At 46.4% G+C, this 13,153-nt stretch overlaps 2 protein-coding genes across 2 annotated transcripts; both read right to left on the reverse strand.

Moving 5' to 3' along the window:
• Window positions 1-6,110: 6,110 nt before the first annotated feature.
• Window positions 6,111-6,674, reverse strand: LOC141632529 (uncharacterized). The gene has a single exon (XM_074445073.1). The coding sequence runs from the start codon at window positions 6,672-6,674 to the stop codon at window positions 6,111-6,113; it is 564 nt and encodes a 187-aa protein (XP_074301174.1).
• Window positions 6,675-8,051: 1,377 nt separating this feature from the next.
• On the reverse strand, window positions 8,052-10,049 carry LOC141632530 (uncharacterized). Its single transcript, XM_074445074.1, has one exon. The coding sequence runs from the start codon at window positions 10,047-10,049 to the stop codon at window positions 8,052-8,054; it is 1,998 nt and encodes a 665-aa protein (XP_074301175.1).
• Window positions 10,050-13,153: the final 3,104 nt, after the last annotated feature.

The raw sequence follows: 13,153 nt of genomic DNA on the forward strand, positions 1-13,153 counted from the left end.
GTGGATTATTATTTGTTGCAGATGATGAATGTTGTTTCTCTGAGTGGGATGAGTGAGAAAACCGATATCCTTGAATCTCCTGTTTGTTGCTCTTTTATAATCTTCCTTGAATTGTCGCACATGTCCCTATGTTTTCTCAACCACACGCTCCACTTCCTATGAAATAGGAAGTGGTTGCTGACTTTGTCAAAGCTCCTGCTGGTAACCGCAATGTTCCTGCTGACTGTTTTAACGTTCCTGCTGATTGCTTGTTATTGGGTTCATCCGTGGCCTCCGCTTTATTTGAATGTCCAGGTTCATCCTCTCTTGTTCTTTCTGGTGTCTAGCAGTCTGCTGCCTTGTCATTAATCTGTGTGCTTCTGTTTTACCCAATAGCGAGTTGCCACGTCATGATGAAAATGAGAGGGTATTTTTACCCATACAATTACCCCCAAACAACTGCCAGGTTCTGTTCTTGCTCGATGGATGCTGGGAGTTGCTTTCCTCCTAGGTGTTGCATGTAGTGGTGATGTCGTAGTGTGACATCAGCCCACTTGCACTCGTATCCAATGAGACTGACCGTTAGAGGTCCAATTAGTCATTTCCCCTCAATAACTCCCCAACCTAACTTCCTCCCTTAACTCTCTTCTGCTAACCTCCTCTCTTAACTCCTTCTCTTAACTCCCTCTTTTTTGTTATAAATACACCCCCTCCCACTTCCCTTATTTCCGTCTTCTATTAACCACTTTCCTAAAACCATATTACCCTCCTTCTCTTATAAAATCTCCCTATCCACCAGGTAACTTCTCACTTTTTACTCTCTCTCTTAGTTTTTTCGCCTCTAAACTCCGTAATTATGGTCAAAAAGTCTATCCGTCGTACAGTTCCTCCTCCTTCTCCCCGTGGGGATCCATCTGCTGCTGCTCTCTCTCCCTTCCGATCCTCTGGGATTCTTGCAGACCATTATCTGTGTGATTCCAGTTTTGCTGACGCCCCCCTCGAGGAGGTGAGAGAGAGGTTTGGCTTTGGGCAGGAGGTCGTGATTCATATTCCTCAGCCTGGAGAGGCGTCGGATGCCCATAATCCCGGTTGGGCGTGCCTGTATGAGTACCCTTTTACCCAGGGTTTGTCTTTTTCCTTTCCTCCTTTGGTGCAAAGGATCCTGCGCCACTATAGATTGGCAATCTGCCAACTTGCGCCTCATGCATGGCGCATTCTGGTCTCGCTTTATATCCTTGCTGAGGATCACGATCTGGGGATTGGTCTGGGTGACCTTGCCCTGCTCTATACTTTCAGGCCCTTTGTTGTCGGGCTGATTACCTTGTGGTCTTGTGACCGCACCAACCCTAGCGTTATCCTTCCTCCCAAAGTGAGGGATGAAGGCTGGAACACAAAATTCATCTTTGTTAAGATTGACTCTCTTACCCCCATATTACCCTCCCTCTCTTATAAAATATCCCTATCCACCAGGTAACTTCTCACTTTTTACTCTCTCTCTTAGTTTTTTCGCCTCTAAACTCCGTAATTATGGTCAAAAAGTATATCCGTCGTACAGTTCCTCCTCCTTCTCCCCGTGGGGATCCATCTGCTGCTGCTCTCTCTCCCTTCCGATCCTCTGGGATTCTTGCAGACCATTATCTGTGTGATTCCAGTTTTGCTGACGCCCCCCTCGAGGAGGTGAGAGAGAGGTTTGGCCTTGGGCAGGAGGTCGTGATTCATATTCCTCAGCCTGGAGAGGCGCCGGATGCCCATAATCCCGGTTGGGCGTGCCTGTATGAGTACCCTTTTACCCAGGGTTTGTCTTTTTCCTTTCCTCCTTTGGTGCAAAGGATCCTGCGCCACTATAGATTGGCAATCTGCCAACTTGCGCCTCATGCATGGCGCATTCTGGTCTCGCTTTATATCCTTGTTGAGGATCACGATCTGGGGATTGGTCTGGGTGACCTTGCCCTGCTCTATACTTTCAGGCCCTTTGTTGTCGGGCTAATTACCTTGTGGTCTTGTGACCGCAGCAACCCTAGCGTTATCCTTCCTCCCAAAGTGAGGGATGAAGGCTGGAACACAAAATTCATCTTTGTTAAGATTGACTCTCTTACCCCCACCCCCGAGTACTTATTTGATAAGTGGGGGGCCTCTAAAGGTAATTTTAGTTTCTGGGTGTCTCTTGTTTTTCTTTTACTTTAATGTTCTTACTGGTGTACTGCTGCAGGTTTGAAGCAGCCAGTTTCCTTAAGAGATCATAGTGTGGTTGACCGTTTATTCACTCTCCCTATTGCAACTCGTTCTTACCCTGGTGTACTTTCTTCCCCTATTGGTGCATCTGTCTCCGTACCTCCTGACATTAGTGAAGGAGAGCAAGAGGAGGAAGAAAACAAGGAAGAAGAAGAAGAAGAAGAAGAAGAAGAAGAAGAAGAAGAAGAAGAAGAAGAAGAAGAAGAAGAAGAAGAAGAAGAAGAAGAAGAAGAAGAAGAAGAAGAAGAAGAAGAAGAAGAAGAAGAAGAAGAAGAAGGGGAAGAGGAAGAGGAAGAGGAAGAGGAAGAAGAGGAAGTTGGTACCTCCACCAGTCAGCAAGAACCCCCAGCTGCCGAATTCCAGATGTCGTCTGGTAAGGCTTTGTTTTTCCTGGGTATTTGTTCTTCCTACACTGTCATTTTGTATTTATATATTCTAACTGTGCTCCTGTACTAGGGAATACTCATGTTTCCTACCTCTCCCTGCTGGATAGAAAGAGGAAGCAAGTTGCTTCTTCCTCCTCCGGTTCTTCTCCCAGGAAGAGGTCATCGCTCCCTACTGAAATGGAGCCGGTTAGCACGCTTGTCCCTATTAAGGTTGCTCCTCTGGCCGCAGTGGCTCCTAGGCCACCCCTGCCCAATACTTCCACTGTAATCCGCCTTCCCAAGGGGTATGGCTCTAGTGGGGCATCTCTCTGGCCTCACATGGAACAGTTCCTACTTCCGGCTGCTGTCCATTCTCTGGGAAATACTCCCCTCCCTGCTGTGCTAGATAAAGCTCCTAGGCGCGCCCTACAGGTACCCTTTTTTTTAATTCCCTTTACGTTTTACAGGTCTACTTTGTTCGTGCTGCTGATTGTTCCTCTTGCAGGTTTTGCAGGACGGCCTGTTTCTGCGCAGGGAGGTTGCCAGATTGATGGGGGAGGTGAACAACCTCAATGTTAACCTGGGGAAGGTGGAGGCGGATCTGGCGCTGGTTAGGAGGGAGAAGGTGACTGCCCAGAAGAAGCTGGCGGAGGAGAAGGTAGCTGCCCAGAAACAGCTGGATGCTGAGAGGAGGGTGGCAGAAAGGCGTATGGAAGAGGCTCACAAGGAGGTGGAGCTGCTGAAGCACCTGCTCTTGGATTCTACATTGGTTTCCGCCTGGGAAACAAATATCAAATGCATTAAGAGTTTGAGGCGGGTGAGCACTCCAACTGGGACATGGCTGAGGAGGAACGGCCGTTTAATGCTGCATATCCAGTCAAGCCGGACTTCAGCCTCATCAATGACTTGCTGGGTGGTGATGATGGAGATACCAGTGCCAGGACTGAGCAAACAGCTGTCGCATCAGTTGAGGAGGTCAGCGAGGAATCCCTCGTTGCTCAGAGAGGAGAAGGTCCACCTGGAGAAGAGGCTGTTGTAGAGCCTAACATCCCTGTGGATGTTCCTGCTGATGCCGCCTCAAATTCTGCTGCTGCTGCCTAGTTTAGGCATTTTAAATTTTAATTTTAATCTTGATGTTTTGCTGGGCACCCTGTGTGGTGGTCCATTGTAATCTGACTCTTGGTGCTTGGCACCTTTTGGTACTTTTGTTTTGCCTCGTAGGAGGGGCAAAAATATTTGCTTTTCAAGTTCCCTGTTGCGGGGTGTTTTATAAAATTTTCGTTTTGTTCCTTCTGTTGTTTTGCTAGACATTCTTTTTTTCTTTCTTTTTGTGTGCCGGCTTCGTACTTGTTGAGGTGCCTTTGGTGGTTCAGGGAGCTTTATGTCCATCAGGATGCTCGAATCCCTCTGTTTCGACCACGCGCACATTGGGTACTTCCTGCAGGAGGAACAATTTTCTAGTTCTTGTTCCTCAGTTAGCCTACTAGGACATTGCCTTAACATTCAACTTACCATATCTACATTCAATCCAAAAACAACGAAACTTAAAAATGGAAGCAATTTCATAAATCCAAAATAGTTTAGGGAGCACAAAGTGTGTTCCCCCAGAATTTTTACAACAACTTAAAAGAAAGAGAGTTTTGTTTTGGCCGTTTGAAATACTAAGTACGCTGCTTCCACATTTTTCTCCTTGTGACACCTGTGAAGTTGACACCAAGGGAAAATAAGAAAAAGGGTTTTGACTTAAAGGATTTGAAAGATACGTTGTAAGTTGTCATTTTCTGAATTCAGAAGACTTAGCACGTGCGTACTGAACGAAAGACCTTGCCTAGTGACTTAGTTGTTCCTGCTGTCAAAAGAGATGTTACTGTTAGACCAATGCAGGTGGTACGGTCAGGCGGTACGAAACAAAATGATTAGTTCTTTGCGTATGTACCTTATGAAAGAGTGAGTTGTGGCTCTAGCAAGTGGGTTCTGGGGTTGTTCCCTTTCAAGCGATAGCTGCTTAGTCAAAGACACTTTTAGCAAGTTAGTTCATGTTCTAAGGTTTAGATCTTGAATCTTTGCCGGATTCAAGGGTCCTGGGGTGTACCTGCTGGAGGTGGAACTTCTGGGTCCTGCACCTGGAACCTCAGACATAATACTTTTTAAGGTGAATGATGTACCAGGACCTAGGGACAGCTTCCCCGTCCATAGTCTCCAACTTATATGCCCCATTACCCATGCTGCCTTCTATGCGGTAGGGACCTTCCCAGTTATAGGTGAATTTACCTACTCTCTGATTCTTGGTGTTTGGGAATACCTTTCTGAGTACCAGGTCCCCTACCTGCAGTGTTCTCAGTCTTATGTTTTTGTTGTAACTCATGGCTGCTGTCTGCTTCTAGGCTGCCATCCTAATTTTGGCGCTGGTTCTTAGCTCATCAATGGTATCCAGGCTGCTGGCCATTTCTACCTGGTTTCTTTCTTCGGTGGCGTTGGCATATCGATGCGTTGGCATTTGCACCTTAGAGAGAATAACTGCCTAGGCCCCATATACCAGGCTGAATGGTGTTTGACCTGTTGCCACTTTGGGGGTGGTTCTATCAGACCACAGTACGAAGGGGAGCTCGTCTACCCAGTTGGCTCATATCTCCCGCAGCCTTCTTTTCAGGTTGTTTATGACTATCTTGTTGCTGGATTCTGTCTGACCATTGGACTGTGGATTCCTAGGAGTGGACTTAAACAGCTTGATGTTCCACCTGGCGCAGTAATCTTCTGTTCTGTGGGATATGAATTGTGACCCGTTGTCACATATGATTTCTGAGGGGATGCCGTATCTGCTGACTATGTTCCTCTTGATGAAAGATATCACAGGCTTCTTCAGGACCTGAGGGAAAGCTTTTGCCTCTATCCATTTAGAGAAGTAGTTCGTCATTGCCAGTATGTACGTCCTGTTTCCAGAAGCACGGGGTAATGGTCCCACAATGTCCATTCCCCATTTCATAAAAGGCCAAGGCGAGATGATCAGATGCATATGTTATGCTGGCTGGTGGCTGACAGGGGCGTGCCTTTGGTATTCTTCACATTTCCTAACGTAATCTATGGCGTCCTTCCTCATGGTAGACCAGAAGTAACCCTGCCTTAGTGTCTTGTTGTACAGGCTCCTACCCCCTGTGTGATTTCCACAATCACCACTGTGGATATCACACATTACTGTCTGTGCCTCCTGTATGCTTAAGCACCTCAGATAGGGTCATGCCAAGGACTTCCTATATAGGATACCATCAAATAGTAAGAATCTAGAGGATTGCATTTTGAAGCTCCTGGCGTCTTTATGGTTAGGTGGTAATACCTCATCACGTAGCCAACTAATGTAAGGCTTGAGCCAATCATCAGTTTCTTCCTAGGGTGTGGCAGTACACAGTATCCCTGCTTCGTATGTCCACTGGGTGGTTACAGCCTTGCTGGCATCTTGCTGTGCCTTCTACCGTATGGAAGGTTTCATGACATGTATGAATGGTATAGTACCCACTGCCCCTGGAGTGAAGGCTGCTCCTAGGGTGGCGAGAGCATCTGCTTCAACGTTCTGGTCCCTTGGTATCTGCTGGATGTGGAAGGAGGCAAGCGGAGTTTGAGCTCCTTCGCCACTTCCAGGTAGGCTACCATTTTAGGACCCCTGGCCGTGTACACGTTATTTTCGTGGTTCACAATCAGTTGGGAGTCACTGTACACGTTGTTGTGGTTGATTTGCATTTCTAAGGCTAGTTGGAGTCCTAATATTAGGGCCTCGTATTCAGCCTCGTTATTCGTTGCTTTGAACTCACACCGTACTGCCTGTATTTTCTGTTCCCCCTGAGGTGATTTCAGAACCAGCCCTACCCCTGCTCCCTTTGTGTTGGATGCCCCATCAACATCTAATTCCCATACCTGCTCCCCTTTAGCCTCACTTAGGGTCAAGATTTCACTGTCGGCTTGTTCTTGAAGGGTGGGGCTAAAGTCTGACATGAAGTCAGCTAGGGCTTGGGACTTTATGGTTGTTCGGGGTTCAAATTTCAGGTCGTACCCACTTAAGTGGACAGACCATTTAACCATTCTCCCTGACAGTTCAGGTTTCCTCATTATAGTTCTCAGCGGGTAGTTGGTCACGACTGAAATTGTATGTGACTCAAAATAGGGACGCAATTTGTACGAAGCAGTAACAAGTGCTAAAACGAGTTTTTCTAGAGATGTGTACCTGGTCTCTGCAGGTAACAGAGACTTGCTTATATAGTATACTGGTTTCTGCATACCCACGTGCTCTCGTACCAGTACAGCGCTTACAGCCGCCTCTATTACCGACAGATACAAGTACAGTGGTTCTCCCTGTTCTGGCTTGGAGAGAAGAGGAGGGGTTCTTAGGTACTGCTTGAGTTCCCCAAACGCCTTTTCATGCTCCGGCATCCATTCAAACTTCTGGCTCTTCCTCAGGATGTCGTAGAACAGTCGGCACCTGTCTGAGGACCTTGATATGAACCGGTTTAGGGCTGCTACCCGTCCTGTGAGCCTCTGTACGTCCTTTGGCTTCTGAGGAGATTCTAATAAGAGTACTGCTTTGATTTGCTCCGTGCTGGCCTCTATCCCTCTTTGCGTCACCAAGTACCCCAGGAAATTCCCCGAGGAGACTCCAAAAGTGCATTTCAGGGGGTTCAACTTCATATGCTATTTTCTGAGGATCGAGAAGGTATTTTCCAGGTGGGACATGTGTTGTTCTGCCTTCTCGGATTTGACTACCATATCATCAATGTAGACTTCCATTGTTCTCCCTATCTCCTCCTTGAACATTCTGTTCACCAGGCGCTGATAGGTGGAACCAGCATTTTTTAGGCCAAAAGGCATCACATTGTAGCAGTACAGGCCTCTATCAGATCTGAAGGCTGTTTTCTCCTCATCCTTAGGGTCCATTTTTATCTAGTTGTACCCGCTCCAGGCGTCAAGGAAGGTAAGTAGCTCATGCCCTGTTGTTGCGTCTACCATGGAATCGATGTGCGGTAGGGGGAACGGGTCTTTTGGGTAGGCTTTGTTAAGATCTGTGAAATCAACACATACTCTCCACTTGTTGTTCTTCTTGGGTACAACCACAACATTCGAGAGCCATTCTGGGTAGTTAACCTCCCTGATCTTGCCTGCTGCAAGGAGGTTGTCTACCTCCTGGTTTATCACCTCGTCCCTTTCAGGAGTAAATTTCCGCCTTTTCTCCTGGACTGGAGGGAAACTGGGGTCTACATTTAACCGGTGTGTAATTACATTTGGATCTATACCAATCATGTCGCTATGGGACTAGACGAAACAATCCATGTTAATATATAGAAATTCAATTATCTGCTCATGGATGTTATCTGCACAATCAGCTCCCACCAGCACTGTTCTTGCTAGAAACTATGGGTCCGGGACTACTTCGTCGAGTTCCTCCTGGGGAGGTGGGATATACTCCCTCTGGACGCACAGTTTCTGTAATTGCTATGCTGGACCAGCTGCAGTGGGTTTCAGAGCGTTCTTATAGCAATCCCGAGCGATATTTTGATCTCCCCGTATCTCCTGTACCCCCCAGGGTGTAGGGAACTTCAGGCTCTGATGGTACGTTGATGTTACCGCTTTCATTTCATGGATCCAAGGCCTGCCAAGTATCACGTTATAAGTTGACGGACCATCAATGACCAAGTACCATACCTGTTTGTTCATACCCCCTGCAAAGGTAGGAATCACTATTTCTCCAAGGGATTTTTTAGTTTCTCCGCTGAAGCCTACCAAGGGTACTGCCTTCTGCACCAGGTCTTTCTCGCTGAACCCTATGTTCTTCAAGGTTTCCAGCATTATCAGATTCACAGAGCTTCCTGTATCTACTAATATCTTTTTAACAAGGCAATTCCCTATGGAAAACGTAATGATCAAGGCGTCATAGTGGTGTTTTGCCTCATCGGGTATGTCTGCCTCGTCGAATGTGATTTCTGGTAGATCTTGTCTGCTGACCCTGAGGGAGAACTCTTGTTTATTTTCTTTAGTCTCGATTGCATGGCGCTTTGCTGCTGAATAAGTGAGACCACATATTTCCGATCCTCGTGTGATGACGCTCACGACCTTTGAGTAAGGTGGAGGTGGGGATGGTTGAGCCTGGTCAGCAGTATTGACCTTTTCAGATTTCGCTCCCTTGAGGAGTAGGTGATACAAGCATCTAGCACTGTAAAGGTGCTTTACTTCCTTTCGTAGTACTACACAATCTTCTGTATTGTGGCCAATATCGTTATGGTATTCACACCTTTTGCTGGCTTTTGTTCTGTCGTTCTCCCTGGGGGTAGGCTTCTTGGGCCACCTGGCCCTCTGCCCCAGTTCCCTGATTGCCTTCAATACCCTAGCAAGTCCAGTAGTGAACCCATACTCGCTGAGCATAGATGGAGCCTCGGTGCTTTCTGTTTCTCCTGAGACTTTGTTCACTGTGTTCTTGCTGTAGGGTTTGGTTCTTTCGTTCTTCTTCCCCGTTGTGATTTTTCTGCTGGACGACTCTGTTTCGTACAGGTCCCTTCTATCCTCATCCTCCTCTAGGCGATAAGTAGCCTCTGCCATTTGCTTGACTTCCTCAAAGGTGGCACATGGCTGCTGGGTGAGATCCTTGTACAAATCAGAGTCGCGATGTAGTCCTCTTCTGAAGGCATTGACTAGTGTTGTAGGGTCGCACCTAGGGATAGATATTTTTTCCACATCGAATCTGGCGAGATAATCCCTGGTGGACTCCTCGAACCTCTGGACGATCCGGTATAGATCACTGGATAATTTTTCTGGCTTGCGACTGCTTGCGAACTGCTGATTGAAGACGTTTACCAACCCTGCGAAGCTGGAAATAGACTTGTTGGAAAGGTTAACGAACCACTGGAGTGCGGCTCCTGACAAGGTGGAACCGAATCCTTTACACATACATGCTTCCTTTTCAAGCCCTGTTGCTGCAACCACAATCATTTTCTGTTTGTACTGGTTGATATGCTCTAGCGGATCCTCTGTTCTATCATACAACGTCATTGTTGGCGTGGCGAACCCCTTTGGCATGCTGACAAGGGCAATACTGTCCATAAACGGGGAATTCGCATAGCACTCCGGGGTTGCCACCTCCATGGGATGTGGTAACCCTGGAACCTTGCTTAGTAGGGACCTGATATCCTGCAACTGTTGTTCTACATGGCTTCCTACCCCCATACCCTGGTTGTGGGGTACTGGGTAGACCCCATAAGGATTTGGTGTTCCTCCTGGCATGTAAGGTGGTACCATGTAGCTTCTAAGTAATGGTGTTGAGTTCACAATAGGCCTGAACTGGCTGTCTGGAGTATATGGCATATAGGAGCACATCTCGGGATATGCGTTTCTTGCCGACTGTTCCCCTGGATTGCTTTTAGGTACCACTGGCATATTGTTGGTTGTTGGTATGGGATTTGGAGTTAGTGCTCCTAATCCCACAGGATTGAGTACCATGGGGTTCGTTTGCGGCACCCTTGGTGGTGGTGGAACCCCTGGTGGTTAGATCGTACCTTGGGTGGCCACTGTTCCTGCTGGATATACTTGCTCGGGTGGCGTGGTTACCCCTGGTGGTAGCATATCCATATCGAGCGTGGTTACTAGATTTTACGGCAGTAGCCTCCCTGAGTACTCCCTGGCATTCCCCTGACCGAGTGTTGACCTTGCCATCTGCTGGGTCGTTCCTAGGGGTGACACTGCATCTATCTTCTCCTGCAAGGACTGGTTGTCCCTATGCAGCCTTATTATCGCCTGCTGCAAGGATGTCATCCCTTGGAGCAACTACTGTACCGGATCTGGTTGTGATGCTCCTGGGAGACGGGATCCTATCAGGTGTCCTGGTGATCCTGGGCGCTGCAGACTCCTATCCCTGTTAGGCTTTGGCACAGGATTAATAACTGGTAATTTGCCCGCCTTCCCTGCTCCCAGATTTGTGACTTTGGGGGAGTAAGGAGGCTTTGCTGATACTTGGGGCTGAGTCTGGCCTGCAATCACTCTGGTGGTAGGGACCGCCATTGTTGGAACACTGGATGTTTATGGCGTCGCCCCTATTACTGAAGTTTGCACTGATGTACTCATCGGATTTGATACGTTCTGATTGGATCCTGACATGATCAACTATAGAGATGTTAGGATATTTCGAAAAGAGGTATTTTAACCAAGATTTAACCACAATGCCCCACGGTGGATGCCAAATTGTTTTGGTAAGACTTTACCGACTAAAGATTTGTGAGTCAATGCGGCTATTTCAATTAAAATACGATATTAAGGACTTAAGTAGATTAGTAGTAAGAATATAACAAGAACAAAAGTAAACAAATAATACGAAAGCAAAGCAAACGAAAAGGAAGGAAAGGCAAATGACATAAGCAAAATAGTGACGCGGAAAACCCAAAATGTGGGAAAAACCGCGGGGGAATGGTATCCCATCAATGATCCACTATTAGTAATAGTTTTCGAGGGAAAACCTAGCTGGAACAATCAGGAAGAACAGCTGTAATCTCCAAACGACTAAGTACAAATGATATGCACAATGTATATGTTTCTAAGTGTGTGGATTATTATTTGTTGCAGATGATGAATGTTGTTTCTCTGAGTGGGATGAGTGAGAAATCTGATATCCTTGAATCTCCTGTTTGTTGCTCTTATATAATCTTCCTTGAAATGTCGCACATGTCCCTTTGTTTTCCCAATCACACGCTCCACTTCCTATGAAATAGGAAGTGGTTGCTGACTTTATCAAAGCTCCTGCTAGTAACCGCAATGTTCTTGCTGATTGTTTCAAGGTTCCTTCTGATTGCATGTTATTGGGTTCATCCGTGGCCTCCGCTTTATTTGAATGTCCAGGTTCATCCCCTCTTTTTCTTTCTAGTCTCTAGAAGTCTGCTGCCTTGTCATTGATCCGTGTGCTTCTGTTTTACCAATAGCGAGTTGCCACTTCATGATGAAAATGAGAGGGTATTTTTACCCATACAGAGACTCTCTAACAACTTCTCTAGACTCAGACTCAGACTCTGATTCTGACTCTGACTTTGACACGACTCTGACTCGAATTCGTTGTCTTCGGGTTCTCCTTTGAACATCTCTCCTTCTCCAGTAGTGAGTTTGATGAGCTTTCCCTGGTTGTTGGTCCATTTGATCGACTTTCTCCATCCTTTCTGCTGATTTGAGCTGGTGTCGGTAATTAGCGTTGTTGGGTTGAAATGGTCATCTTGAAGTATCATGATAATGATCTCATCCTGCGCTGCTCTGAAAAATCGATCTTCTCCAAACAGAAGGATAACGGCTTGTTCGTCTAAACAAGGTGTTTGACGAGTTTTGATGGTAGGAACCGTTTCTGAAGGGATGAAATAGCAATCGTGGAAGACCTTGATTCCAGCTAGTCATGTTCCCTTATAATGCCAAGGTTCGGGAAACCCGTGAAAGTATTCATGACTCTCTTCTCTAACGAAGTATCCATTTAGGGTAGGGAGAGAGGATCGCAACTGGATCCCTTTGTCCTTACGGTTTTGAAACTGAGTAAGCATTTCTAAGGCTTCTGCTTTCGTGGGATTGTATCCCAAACCTAATGGTATCCTTTGAGAATTTCCTTCTTTATAAGGTGCGAAGGTGTTCTTCTTGGCAGGGTTTAATGGCATTCCTGGGAAGTATCCCTGGGACTTGAGTATGGGTTGAAGTATAGAGGCGCCAGGTCGCTCTCTACAAGATTTATGCTCTGAAATCCTTCAAGCTCATATACTGGGTCTATGACCACTTGGTTGCTTGACATTTTCTCTATCACGGCCTTGATAGGTGACGAAGTGATCGTCACTACTTTGCCATCTAGAGGAATCTTGATCTTCTGGTGCAAGGTGGATGTTACCGCTTTGGAAGCGTGAATCCAAGGCCTTCCAAGAAGTATATTGAAGGATGCCTCAATGTCCACTATCTGAAAATTAACCTTTCGCTCGATTGGTCTTGTGGCTATAATAAGGTTAATTAGCCCTACTACTTTACGTCGTGTTCCATCGTATTCTCGAACACCTTGGTTGGTAGGAGTCCAATCTGATTCTTTCATGCCCAACTTATGTGATGTCTTTAGTGGTATGACGTTGACTGTGGAGCCATCATTCACCAAAGTCATTGGTATGTTCTTCTTTAACCATGTGACTGTAATGTATAGAGTGAGGTTATGACTGGCGCCGAAAAGAGGCAAATCCTCATCTGAAAAAGCAACTGGGTTACTTAGTTTAACTGAGACTTGGAAGACTAGGTTGACTACGTCATCAGGCGTAGAGTTGTGCGCTACGTTCAACTTAGCCAATGCTTGCAGTAAAGCTTCACGATGGGGAAATGAACTCGCAACTAATTGCCAGACTAAAAGATCAGCCTTTGTCTTCTGCAGTTGTTTTAATAAATGGTCAGTATATATATCCTCGCCCTCATTTGGTGTGATGACATTGGTGTTAGTAACTGGACCATTAACACTAGGACCGTTTTGAGAGACATTTTGATATGGACGTCCTGAGCGAGTAAGGTGTTCTATATCTTGATCTTCGCTAGCTTTGACTATATCTTTACTA

The sequence above is a fragment of the Silene latifolia genome, chromosome Y (genome assembly GCF_048544455.1).
Source record: "Silene latifolia isolate original U9 population chromosome Y, ASM4854445v1, whole genome shotgun sequence".
Lineage (NCBI taxonomy): Eukaryota > Viridiplantae > Streptophyta > Magnoliopsida > Caryophyllales > Caryophyllaceae > Silene > Silene latifolia.